The following is a 14,445-nucleotide window of genomic DNA, read 5'->3' as shown; positions in this document are numbered from 1 at the left end:
TTTCTCATCTTCCTAGTTGTGTAGATCCTAGCTTTCAATGTACACATTAAGTCTCCTACAATTCCATGTGCTAGAAGGTTAGTGGCTACCAAGCCACACGTCTACTGTTGATGCTGAATAAGGTATGCCAAAGTCTTCCTGCAGGATAATGACAAACCCAGTCTAATCATTTGTCACTCTTGCTCTAGAAAAGTGCCCAGTCTACCTCATCAACCTGTGTTGAGCAAAAGATTAAGCATCAACAATGCAGTAATCATACAAAATGAATACAGATTTCAGTGTGAATATGATGCTGAGTATGTGTGCTATATGTTCCAACTCTGGTGGATCATGTGAAACAGCATATCCCTTTGGCTGTTGGCAACAAGCAAAATACTGACCATACCCAGCTAGCACATGCTTACAAAATTTGCATCACTGTCAATGTTAGGCAATTAGACAACACTTGCTGGATAATTCCGTGTGTGCAAATAATTATATTCTGGATTAGTGGTGCTGGAAGAGCACAGCAGTTCAGACAGCATCCAAGTAGCTTCGAAATCGACGTTTCGGGCAAAAGCCCTTCATCAGGAATAAAGGCAGTGAGCCTGAAGCGTGGAGAGATAAGCTAGAGGAGGGTGGGGGTGGGTCATTGTTTTTACCTCGTTGATTTTAACCCTACTGCGAATCCTCTTGCAAGGATGCCTGCCTTGAAGAAGTTTTCCTCCTCTCTCTACAAGAATCTCAGGGAGTCCCTCTCCCACTGCGCACTATGCTACTTTCTCCCCACCCCCACCCTCCTCTAGCTTATTTCTCCATGCTTCAGGCTCACTGCCTTTATTCCTGATGAAGAGCTTTTGCCCGAAACGTCAATTTCAAAGCTACTTGGATGCTGTCTGAACTGCTGTGCTCTTCCAGCACCACTAATCCAGAATCTGGTTTCCAGCATCTGCAGTCATTGTTTTTACCAAATAATTATATTGACAACCAATTTAGGATTGTCAATCAAGCTTGCAATATGGTGTACTTGCGTGTACTGGAAGCTATGTATACTTTCACAGGATCCTGTTCTTTCCATTGACAAAGAACATGTACATACACTGCACCTGTTTCAATTCAGCAAAATACGTGACAGCCATTTGCTGGTTAATTTTTCAGGTGTCTTACCAATCAGTCAACCTTCCTTGTTTAAACCTGAACAAATCTGGGCAGTTAACTGTCAGCCATCATTAACTGTGTATTCTCCATGGAAACAGCTCAATCAGAGATCACCTGATAATCAATAAGCACTCTCTTTTCAAATAGTAGAAACGATTGTTTTCCCTTTGGTATTTCTGCAAGCTATCTTGATGAGTGCAAGGTAGAAATCTTGGACAAAATGTATTTTATTAGCAATATTTAAGTTTTGCACTACCAAGCAATTATGCACTCTTTATTCTATGAAGTGACCATTAACCCCCCCCTATCCCGCAAACATCCTGCTGAGCAATTGAAGGCCACCACCACTGGACTCCCCACCCCAACAACTCTTGTTTCTCCCACATTTTCATCTTGTGTTGCATAACGTCTGGGACATTAAAATGGGGTTATGCAAAGGAAAACTGCTTTGGAAAACATATCAAGTCCTTGGAGCCAATGCATAAGAGAATTATTGGAATAGTATGGATGACTGTGGGGGGCATGGTGTCAGGACTAATTGGAAAGGTATATGGATGATTTAAGGACAAGGATCCTTGCCAAGATGATGCCAAAATTGGTAGGATGCTTGTAGCTATACTTGATCTGGAGTCTGGATAGTTGGATGACTAATAACCTTTGACAGGGAAACGTGGTGATGCATTTATTTTTAATCCGTCTGTTCAGATGTGTTGTGACACATATCCAGGACAGGTGGGACTTGAACCTAGGACTTGTTACTCAGAGGTAGGGACAAAAGGTACAAGTGATGCACTTTGAGAGGAAGCATCACTTGCACCTGAAAAGTGAGCCAAAGTAAAACAAAAAGTACAAGAGCAAAGGATATTGGTGAATACATCATCAAAAGCAGCATTGCAGGTCTGCAAAGCAATTAAAATGTTAACAAAGTAGCATAGATTTCAAAAGTCATGCAGTTATATTAAACTTGTCTTGGAGCCTACTTGGCTGCATTTAGAGCACTGCTCTGCTCTAGATTTCGTGCTATAGAAAAAAAATGACAATCATGGGAGAAAGTGCACATCAAATTCAGTGGGCAGATAACAGAGCTGAGGCACCACAATTATTGGGCAGAATTAATTGGGATTCTGTTAAGTAAACGAGAAAACAGCCAGGTAATTGCTTAGAGACTTTTAAGGTAATAAATGGATTGGACAGAACAGATGTGGAGCCACAGAGGTCTACAGCACATTGAGTCTGCACTGGTCAAAAAAAAAAGCACCTATCTATTCTAGCTCTTCATCCATAGCCTTGAATGCATTGGAATCATAAATGCACATTGAAATATTTCTTAAATGTTATGAGGATTTCTGCCTCCGTCATCCTTACAGATAGAGAATATGAGATTCTTACCAGCCACTGAGTGGAAAAAAAAGTTGTTCACATCTCGTCTAAATCTCCTGCCCCTTTAATCATTCCCCCCATCATTGATCCCACCACCAAGGAGAAAAGGTCCTTTTTGTCTATCCTTTCAGTGCCCCTTGTAATTTTATACATTTCAATCATGTCCCACCTCAGTGTCCTCTGTCCCAAGAAAAATAAACCCTGTCCATCCCATCTTTCTTCATAACTGAAACTTTTCAACCCAGCTAACATCCTGATAAATCTTCTCTGCACCCCTTCCAACGTAATCAAATATCTCCTATTATTTCTACTTGTGAGAGAATCAAAAGTTAGTAAATAAAAATGCAAGATAATTACTAATAAATCCAACAGGGAATTGAGGAGTAATTTCTTCACCTAGTGGTGAGAATGTGAACTCGTTATCTCAGGAAGAGTTTGAGATAAATTGCTTTCAAAAGGAAACTGGACAGGAGAGAAAAGGGAACTCAACAGAAAGATACAGTATATTGAAAAGCTGCGATGTAATGGACAGAGTTGCAAAATTGTGCAGAGTATAAATGCCAGTGCAGACAAGTTGGGTTGAATGGCCTGTTTCTGTGGTGCATATTCTATGTACCTGTATGTAATGCTGAGGTGAGTACTGGTACTCACAGATGTCCTGCTAGCAATTTGAGATGAGACACGTCAGTTCATTAAGATTGTCATTGGTTTTTTTTTTAACCGTAGCATACTGGTATGAATGACACTATTTTAATAGTTGCAACACTAAAATGAAGTGGCTTACATTTACATAGGGTAATAGACTATCTGTATACCTATAAGCAGTTTAAACAACACATGCCATTAACGTTAGGTATGATGGTGGATACCTTGAGCTCTCTAATAAGTTTTTATGTGATTTAGGTGCCAGTGAAAGTGTTGGGAAGCACATATTAGAAGCATGCGGCAACAATCTGGAGATGGCTGTCACAATGTACTTGGATGGTGGTGGAATAGCAGAAGAGCCCAGTACCAGTACAGCAGGGACATCAAGTAGACCGCCTCCACAGTATGTTCTGGTTTATTTAATATGGTATTTCTGTTTAGCTGAATTATCTTGATTTTTGGGCCTGGCTTATGTGCTACTTGAAATTTTGTACACGGCACCTCCAAACCTGCACATCCAACTCTGAGGCTGTCTGGAAAAGGGAACTTATGATTATGTGATGCTTTGTTACATTATTGAAACATCCCAAAATGCTTTAAATGCAATGAAGCTTTGCTTTTTGTAGTGTAGTTACTTCAATGCAGGCAAATGTAGCAGCCATCTTATATATGATAGAGGACAACTGCTGGTTTAGCTGTTTATAGTAATATTGGATAAGAAAAGGATTAGCCACTGGTGAGGAAGTCCAGAAGGCTGGAGGGTGACGGATGTGGTGCCATTATTTAAGAAAGGTGATAAGGAAAAGCCAGGGAACATTAGACCCGTGAGCTTGACGTCAGTGCTGGGTAAGTTGTTGGAGGGGATTCTGAGACAAGATTTACATATATTTGGAAAGGCAAGGACTGATTAAAGATGGTCAACATGGCTTTGTGTATGAGAAATCATGTCTCATTAACTTGATTGAGTTTTTTGAAGAAGTGACGTCGAAAATTGATGAAGGCAGAGTGGTACATGTTATCTAAATGGACTTTAGCAAAGCATTCAACAAGGTTCTGCATAGTAGACTGGATATAGAGGCATAGATATGTACAGCACCAAAACAGACTCTTCAGTGCAACTTGTCCATGCCAACTCGATAGCCTAAATTAATCTAGTCCCACTTGCCAGCATTTGACCATTTAACCTCTAAACCTTTCCTATTGACATATCCATCCAGATGCCTTTTAAATGTTGTAATTGTACCAGGCCCCGCCATTTCCTTGGGTAGTTCATTCCATGCATGCACACCCTCTGCGTGAAAATGTTACACTTGGGTCCCTTTTAAATCTTTCCATTCTCACCTTAAACCCATGCCCTCCTGTTTTGGGCTTCCCTACCCTGGGGAAAAGACTTTGACTATTTGCCCTATCCATGCCCTTCATGATTTTATAAACCTCTATAAGGTCACCCCTTAGCCTCCAGTGCTCCAGGCAAAATAGCACCAGCCTAATCAGCTTCTCCACATCGCTCAAACCCCCCAACTTCCTTGTAATTCTTTTCTGAGCCCTTTCATGTTTAATGGCATCTTTCCTATAGTAGGAAGATCCAAATTGAATGCAGTATTCCAAAAGTGGCCTCACCAATGACCTGTACAGCTGAAACATGACCTCCCAACCCCTATAATCATTGCACTGACCAATAAAGGCAAGCATACCAAATGCCGCCTTCACTGCCCCATCCACCTGCAGCTCCACTTTCAAGGAACTATGAATCTGCACTCCAAGGTCTCTTTGTTTGCCAACACACCTGTACAATTAAGTATATAAGTCTTGCCCTGATTTGCCCTACCAAAACGTAACATCTCACATTTACCTAGATTAAGCCTCATCTTCTACTTGGCCCATTGGTTCATTTGTTCAAGGTTCCATTGTACTCTGAGGTAACCTCCTTCGCTGTCCACTACCCCACCAATTTTGGTATCTTCTGCAAATTTACTAACCATACCTCCTATGTTCACACCCAAATCATTTATATAAATGATGAAAAGCAGTGGACCCAGCACCAATCTTTGCAGCACGCCGCTGGTTGGCAAGATCACATGGAATCCAGGGAGAGCTAGCCAATTGGATACAAAGCTGGCTTGAATGTAGGAGTTGGAGGGTAGTGTTAGAGGGTTGTCTTTCGAACTGGAAGCCTGTGACCAGCGGTGTGCCGCAAGGATTGGTGCTGGGTCCACTGCTTTTTGTCATTTATATAAATGATTTGGATGTGAATATTGGAGGTATGGTTTCTAAGTTTGCAGATGATTACAAATTTGGTTGTGTAGTGGACAATGAAGAACGTTAACTCGGTGTACAATGGGACCATGATCAGATGGGCTGATGGGTTGAGGCTCGGCGTATGGAGTTAATTTAAATAAATGTGAGTGTTGCATTTAGCAAGGCAAATCAGGACAATATTTTTACACTTAATGGTACAGTCCTGGAGAGTGTGGCTGAACAAAGACCTTGAGGTGCTGGTTCATTATTCCTTGAAGGCGGAATCACAGATAGACAGGGTAGTGAAGAAGACATTTGGTATGTTTGCCTTTATTGATCAGTGCATTGAGTACAGGAGTTGGGATGTTGTATTGCAGCTGTACAGGGCATTGGTTAGGCTGCTTTTGGAATATTGCATGCAATTCTTTCTCATCTCCCTGCTATAGGAGAGATATTGTGAAACTTGAATGGGGTTCAGAAAGGATTTACAAGAATGTTGCCAGGATTGGAGGATTTAAGCTATAGGACGAGGCTGAATAGGCTGGGGCTATTTTGTCTAGAGCATCAGAGGCTGAGGGGTGACCTTGTAGGGGTTTATAAAATCATGAGGGGCATGGATAGGATGAAGAGCCAAGGTATTTTTCCCAGGGCAGGGAAGTCCAGAGTTATAGGCCATAGGTTTAAGGTGAAAGGGAAAAAATTCAAAAAGGACCTAGGGGCAACATTTTCATGCAGAGGATGGTGTTTGTATGGAATGAACTGCCATAGGAAGTGGTGAAGACTAGTACAATTGCAACATTTAAAAGGCACCTGGATGTGTACAGGAAAAGGAAAGCTTTGGAGGGATTTGAGCCAGATGCTGGCACATGGGGCTAGCTTAATTTCAGATATCTGGTTGGTATGGACGGGTTGGACCAATGAGTTCTGTTTCCATCTGGTACAACTGTATGACTCTATTATCGCTTGGGCTATTAATGCAGTAGTACAGGACTCTGTGTTGTCATTAGAAGTTATGTCCACTTGAACAGGCAGACGATGGCCTCAGGTTCAGGATTCACATGAAAGATAACTTCAAATAATGGATTGCATCACTTGGTCCAGCAGGGTGAAGATCGGCAGAAAGCTTTTTAAATAATCACTCATTCATTTTTTTTTGTAAATATATTTATAAGCAAATCTTTTTTAACTTTACAAACATATAAAATTATTGAAAAATACAATCAATAACTATTATCAGTATAATAAAAAGAAAGAAAAACACAAATTACAATACTACTGTTTCCTAACTATTAACCTACCCTCTAATACAAAACAAACCCTAATACTGTGCAAAGCAACACCAAAAAAAAGCAAAAAAAAACCCACAAAATACAGAACAGCTATGCTTGGTGCAAAACTCCCAAACAAAGGAACGGGAGCATTGTATGTATACCCTTATTAACTCAGGAGACCTCCTCTAGGGCCCAGGGCTTGACAAATCTAACCATCCTGGTTAAACAAACACCCTAGTTAAGACAACTGACAAATCTATTTCCAAATAACTCAAGTAGGGCTGCCATGTCTTATAAAAATTGTCTGTTGTGTGGTGCACTATGTTTGTGAAAAAGTCCAAGGGAATGTGCTCCATAATTAATTTCTGCCATCCCAGCAAGCTCGGCGGGTTCTCAGACACCCAGTTCATCAGAATATTCTTCCATGCACAGTATGCAAGAATATTAAATAGTTTCTTCCCATGCCCGTCTAAAAATGGTAAATTTGGTAGACCTAAGAGGAGAGATATCGGGTCTACTTTAACTTCAGTCCTCAATACCGTCTCTATCTCTCCCGCCACAGTGCTCCAATAAACACAGAGCTGTGGCATGTCCAGAAGCAATGGGTAAGAGTACCTACACTTATTTTACATTTGGGGCACACTGAAGATGCCCCTTTTTTAAACTTTGCCAGACGGTCTAGTGCCAGATGAGCCCTCTGCAGAGCTTTTCACTGCGTAGCATGCGTCCTATTACAGATTGAGATCTTTCGAGTATTCTCCCATGTTTCAGAAGAGATCTCCACTCCTAGCTTTTACTCCCAGACCTCTCATAACCGGTTAATATGCTGCCAGGTCCTGCCACCCAGCAGGAGATAGAGTGCACTAACCAAAAGGATGCTTGTGGAGCGTAGCAACAACCTCTCTGTGTTGGGCTTATAGGGCTTAGTGAGAAGCGTAGTCGTCTTCTGGATGAAATCCCTAACCTGAAAAAAAAGGCAAAGATCTCTGCTGGGTAACCTGTATTTGTAGCTTAGTTGCTCAAAAGACATCATAACCTCCTCCTCAAACAAGTCTCCCAAACAGGAAACTCCTCTTGTTGCACATATTTTGAACCCTGAGTCCATCATCCCTGGTCGGAACCCTTACACTATAGGTGTAAGTGGCAAAGTCTTGGATAAACAACCCTCACTCTGATGCATTGCCCTCCATGCCTTGACCGTACTAATGACTATGGGGTTCCAGCAGTGGTCCATAACTGTCCTCATCTTATCCATGAACAACAGGTTAATAAGAGGGCACTTTGCTTGAGAGGCCTCAATATCCAGCCATATTGAGTTTGAATCATTACCTACCCAGTCGCAGACAAAGGACAGCAGGGAACTCAATTGATACCTTCTGATTTCTGGGAAATCAACTCCTCCCCCTCCTTGAGGCAATTGCAATTTAGTAAGTTTGATGAGGGTCCACCCACGATGCCAGACAAAGGAACCAAATTACCCCATAAGCTTCCACAGCATTGACCTGGGAAACATTATAGGGAACATACGCATGGGATAAAGCAAATGAGGAAGAGCATTCATCTTAATGAGAGATATTCAGCCCAGCCATGAAATTGGAAGAGCCTCCCATCTCTGGAGATCTCGCCTAATATTGTCGAGCAAGTGAGCAAAGTTAGTCTGAAATAACAGATCAAACTTGGGGGTAATAAAAATGCCTAGGTACTGGAACCCTGCCCGTGACCACTTAACAGGGAACTTAGGGCCACCTTCAACTTCTGGCACATCCTTAAGGTTCCCCAAAGGTATAGCCTCCGATATTGCAAAGTTAATCTTATATCCTGAAATAGCCCCAAATCAATTGATATGTTGTATCAAATGGGTACGGAGGTCATCGGGCTCAGTTAAAAACAGGAGAACATCATCCGCATACAGTGTAGTCTTCTGTGCCATTGGTCCCACTTCTGGAGCAGTTATGTGGATGTTCTGACGAATGGCCTCTGCCAGAGGCTCTATCACCAGCATAAACAACAACGGTGAGAGGGGCAGCCTTGCCGACTACCCCTACCAATCCTAAAATTTCCACACTTCACCCCGTTGGTGATGACCGTGGCCAGAGAGAAGTGATATAAAACTTCCACCCACCTAGCAAAGACTCCACCCAACCCAAACTGTTCAAAGACATATAAAAGATACGGCCATTCCACCCGGTCAAATGCTTTCTCTGCATCTAAGGAAATCACCAACCCCTGAATCAATCGTTGCTGACAAACTTGGACCACATTCAGCAACCTTCTAATATTATTAGAGGACCTATGGCCCCTTATAAAACCTGTCTGGTCCTCTTTAATAATATGGGGCAACACCCTTTCCAATCTCAGCGCCAGGATCTTGGATAGCATCTTGAAATCTGAACTTAATAGGGAGATGGGTCTGTATGAGGCACAATCCTCAGGAACATTCCCCTTCTTAAGAATTAAGGAAATATTAGCTTCTCTCAAAGATGGTGGTAGGCATTCATGCATACAGGAGTGATTGTACATCTCCAACATCGGCCCTGACAGAATCCCTATAAACTCCTTATAAAACTCACCCGGGAGACCATCAGGGCCAGGCGCTTTCCCACTCTGAAGTTGCCTAGCTGCCTCCTGTATTTCCTGAACTTTCAAGGGGACATTAAGGAGAGAGGCCTGTTCTGAGGTTACCGCTGGGAGATCCAGGTTCTTGAAAAAGGTCTCCATTTTAGCCCTCCTGTGTTTGCAACCTTCAGACCAATAAAATTCAATGTAAAAGCTCCGTAAAGCCTCACTAATCTTTTTAGCATCGTATGTAAGGACTCCAGCGCTGTCTCTGATTGCAGTAATGGATTGGGGAGCATGCTCTTTCCTAGTCAGATATACTAAATGCTTCCCTGGCCTATCCCCATATTCTAACAGCCTTTGTCTAGCAAAAGCAAGTTCTTTCTTTGCGGTTTGTGTCAGTATTGAATTCAAGGCAGCCAGAAGGGCCGTGATCCGCTGTAGCTTAGTCACCGAAGACCATGCAAAATGTGCCACCTCCATGGCTACCAACCACGTCTCAAGTAGATGCTGCTGTTCCTCCTTTGTCGTTTCTGGCTAGCCGAATAGGAAATAGCTAAACCCCTAGCAAAGGCCTTAGCAGTCTCCCATAGCATAGACAGACTACTAGCCATGCCTGAGTTGATAGTCAAGAATTCCTAAACTCCTTCAAAAAGTATTCCACAAATTTGGAATCCTTAAGGAGAAAAGGGTCCAAATGCCAGTGCCGCAAACCTAGCCACTCACTCTTGGCCTTAATCTCCAAATATATTGCCGAGTGATCAGAGATAGCTATATTCCCAATTTTATATAATCGAATCCAGAAGAACTGAGGGAGCCAGAAAGAGCTGAAAATGTGTTGCTGGAAAAGCGCAGCAGGTCAGGCAGCATCCAAGGAGCAGGAGAATCAACGTTTCGGGCATGAGCCTTTTTCAGGAATCCTGAAGAAGGGCTCATGCCCGAAATGTCAATTCTCCTGCTCCTTGGATGCTGCCTGACCTACTGCGCTTTTCCAGCAACACATTTTCAGCTCTGATCTCCAGCATCTGCAGTCCTCACTTTCTTCTAGGAGCCAGGAAGAGGTCAATCCTCGTGTGACATTTATGTGGGTTGAAAAAAAGGTGAAGTCCCTGTGGTAGGGTGAAGACATCTCCAAATATCCACCAGCCCCAACTCCTCGCATAAGTCAACAACCTGCTTGGCCTGCAAAGAAATAGTTGGGAGCCCACAAGACATCCTGTCCACTGTTGGATCCAAAAGACAATTAATATCCCCCCCATGATAATGTGCCATGTTCCGAAAGCACTAATCAAAAATTTGAGGGGATGCGCCGGAGGACTGTAGACATTTAAAATGCCATATTCCTCCACACGAATCAGGACTTTAAGTATCACAAACCGTCCCTGCTCATCTTTCACCTGTTCTAATAATGTGAATGGAAGATTTTTCTGGTTAAGTACCGCCACTCCCCTACTTTTAGTAGTAAAGGATGAGAAGAATATCCTGTCATAACCCCCCTGTTGTAATTTCAGGTGTTCCCCACCATCAAGATGGGTTTCCTGCAACAAAACTCTATCAATCCTTTCCTTCTTAAAGCTAGAAAGCACCTTTTCCTTTTTAATAGGCAAATGACTTCACTTAATGTTCCAGGTGCGCCATTTAATAAGACACTTAGCTATATCCCCTTTCAGGCACCCTTGAATCCCTCGGAGGGAGACCCCTGCTTTCAAAGCGTCGAGCATAAGTAAATAAAGATTCATAGAATCAAAAAACTATATATACAAAAACTACTCTATTATAACTATAAACAACTATTACTACCAAAAAACTACAAAGAAAACCAACTATAAAACCTTGAATGGAAGACTCTTCCCTCTGCCCATAGGGGGCACTCACTCTACTCATCCCCTCCTTCACAGCTCCTTCAAACCCGGACAGTGTGCCAGCCTTAGCAAACAAGGAGATGATCCTTAAATCAACAGGATGAGCACTCCACCCATCCCTGGCTTCATGTCACCCTACCTGTGACTAAAAGAGGATCAGAACAAACAAAAAAAAGGGGGAGAGACAACAAAGAACATCCACAAAATTTCCCATCAGAAAATCCAGTTATTAAAAAAAAGGAACAACTTATTCCAAAGTCTTTTCCCCCCTTTCCAGGAAGGAAATTATTAGGGAGAAAGAAAGGAATAAAAAAGGAAGGGAAAACATGGAGAAAGATAGAAAAGAGAACAAACATTAACTGTATTCTTCAGGCCAGTCGGTCTATTTTAAAATGTCCAAAAAGTTTTTAGCTTTATCTGCTGAGTCAATTGCATAAACTGAATCCTCATGGCTGAAATGTAGCCCTGTGGTGTATGTCATGGAGTACTGGATGCCCAGGTTGCTCAGCCTCTCTTTAACTTCATTGAAGACTTCCTCTTTCGAATTACAGCTGCAGAGAAATCCTGGAAAAACATTATTTTTGACCCGTCGTACAGCGGTGCCTGCGGATCTTTTCTCAGGGATCTGGAGGTTTCTATGACTTTTTGCTTGTCCTTATATCATTGGAAGTGCACTAGGACTGAGCGGGGGTGCTGCATCGGCCCTGATCTGTGCACAGTAACCCGATACTCCTTTCAATTTGAAGCCTGCTGGACTCGATGTGAAGGCCCAAAAGCTTCGGCAGCCAGCTTTCAAAGAAGCTGACTGGCTGCTCACCTTCAGGGAGCCCAACAATTCGGAGATCTATCCTCCAACCTCTATTTTCGAGGTCATCGATATGGTCTCGCAAGGCCCGCACCTCTCGCTCCAGCACCTGGATCTGACTGGATGAGGTCTCCATCGCAGCTTCCGAGGCCTTAGTTCGACCCTCTACCTCCTCCAGCCACTCCCCGAGGCCCTGGATCTCCTGCTTATGCTTCTACAGCACAGATGCAATAGGTTGGACCTGGGCACGAATCCCCCCATGGATCTCCTCAATTGCAGCCCCAACTTTCAAGAAAAGTTTCTCCTTTGCCGCAGCCTCTGGTGTTGTAGGTGTTGCAGGGGAGTGTCCTCCCTGCTGCTGTTTGCTCGCTCCTATTCCCTTTGGCATCCTTCCCACTCCCAAATATTAACAAATGTGTTCTGTAAGGTTTTAAACTAATAATTCCACCACATAAGTTGGCCAGGGATGGCAAAAAAACACCAGTATGCCTTGGCTGTTAGGCAGAGCTGTCCACAGCAGTTCTACAGAATCGACACCATCTTGCCAAGTCCACTTATTCATTTAGTGTGCTATTAAATGGATTTTAATTTATTTAATATCAGTTGCCCAATACTTGAGCTATATGGGGCACTTGCTGTTTATTGACCGATTGAGAAAGAAGTTTCATGCACTGTCATCTGGCATCTTTGTTTGTATGTCTGCCTGCAGTATATGAACTGACCTGATAAAGACCAAAAAAGCATGGTGGTCAGCTACTGAGTGTTTGCACATGAGATGCTGTTGGACAGGATGTTTCAACACCCAACATCAGTATCTGAGTTGGATAGTAGTAGTTCAGGCAACTGCTGTTGTCATTTCTTTAAGAAAGTCATGGCAGTGCAGTGAACCCGTGTGGTGTTAACCATCTCAGATCCTCCATGTTCTGAATGCATTTTACTTGCAGAAAAGTGGAGCAATGTTTCTGTAGGCTTGAGGAATGGATTGGAAGAGGTTGGTTCGGCAGAGTCCAGGCATATACTTTTCTATCCATTTTATTTCAACTTGCAGATCACAAAACCCTACCTTCCTCCTCAAAGGTACATCCAATTCTTAGCCAATTATCACTTAATTAACACACAATCATCACTCGTTTCCCAGTTCCATTTGATCAAAAGCGGAAATGATTAGGAAAACATTAAGCGAGAAAATCAAGAAAAAGGGTCCCATTCAACTGTCCAAGAAATTGCAATTTCATGAGATTGATGTCAATGCACAAAATATGTAAAACACAATTGGAAAGTTAGATTAATGACTGTAGAGCTTATGATATAAAAAAATGGATATTTATTGCTTAGACTGGGAAGGTTTGAAGTAATTTAACTTAGATTCAACTGGTCCTCTTTTTAATATTTTTGGTTGCCAGTATTGAAGATTTGGACTGGTGATCGGGAATGCAATCTCAAAATCTGCTGATGACGGCAAAGGAGGGAATTTGGCTGACATTGAGATAGACTATAAAAGACCACTGAAAAGTAAATTTTATGGAAATATAAAATGGATAACTGTTCTACGTTAATGTGGAAATGGGGAGTCAGTACATTTTGGAATAAAAAGGCAAAGAATAGGAATGGAAAGAAACCACTTAGTTCCTGGAATCTGTTTTGCCATTTGGTGGCAGATTAGTGACCTGACAGCATATGGCTCACCTTTGCTATTGTTTAATACCTTTGGGTAACATAATCTGTCAGTGTCTAGTTTTAAACCAGCAGATCATTTACTATTTGCTAAAGAGTTCCACACTTTGTAAACGCGCTTCCTAATTTCAGTCCTGAAAGGTATCGCCCAAATGTTTGTCTGTGACCCACAATTTCTCCAGCTATGTTATCAGTTACTCACAGTTAAAGGGTGATCTGATTAAAGGTTTCAATGTAAATTTTGAGGAATACAGTCCTAGTTTATGTTGAGCAGTGTCTGTGGAGAAAGAAATATCTGACCCTTTTGTCAGAATTGGATAACAGGCTGTGACAAGTTTTAAGCACGTGCAGGGACAAGGGAAGGGAAATAAGAAAATCTCTGTGATGGCCTGAAAGACTATACTAATGCAATGAATAGAAACATTAACAGGGTACCTGATGTTCAAAAGAATAAGCAGAGGTTGTGATCTGAAAATGATGAACTTGATATTGAAGTCAAAGGCTGTGGAATCTTTGAAAGATAATTGTTCTTTCAGCTTCTGATGAGCTTCAGTACAGGAGACCAGGAAATGAGGTATCAAGAGTGTTGTGCAGAATCAAAATGACAGACTACTGAAAGTGTAGAATACCTCTGTAGACTGAGCTAACTTGTTCAGCAAAGTGCTTGTCCCATCTATGGAAGGCAATATCATGGAGAAAATAAATATTTTAAATTGAAATAAGAGCAAGTAAATCATTGTTTCATTTGGAAAGTATATTTGGCTGTAGATTGTGGAATTGCACCAGAAAGCTCTGGCTTTGGAATGTGCTTGAGGACTGGAATAAGGTGATGGGAAGACTTAACTTGGGTGTCAAAGGGAATGGTTTTTAGAATTCT

At 42.1% G+C, this 14,445-nt stretch overlaps 1 protein-coding gene across 1 annotated transcript in view; it reads left to right on the top strand.

The window, feature by feature from the left end:
- ubxn7 (UBX domain protein 7) overlaps positions 1 to 14,445 on the top strand; it is a 117,596-nt gene that overhangs the window by 7,810 nt on the left and 95,341 nt on the right. Inside the window, exon 2 of the mRNA XM_072573082.1 lies at positions 3,421 to 3,565. Coding sequence (XP_072429183.1) covers positions 3,421 to 3,565 — 145 coding nt within the window. The remainder of the gene's footprint in view (positions 1 to 3,420; positions 3,566 to 14,445) is intronic.

This window comes from Chiloscyllium punctatum, chromosome 6, assembly GCF_047496795.1.
Source record: "Chiloscyllium punctatum isolate Juve2018m chromosome 6, sChiPun1.3, whole genome shotgun sequence".
Classification (NCBI taxonomy): Eukaryota; Metazoa; Chordata; class Chondrichthyes; order Orectolobiformes; family Hemiscylliidae; genus Chiloscyllium; species Chiloscyllium punctatum.
Note: the sequence above shows the minus strand (reverse complement) of the source record. Positions and strands in the feature narration are given on the sequence as shown.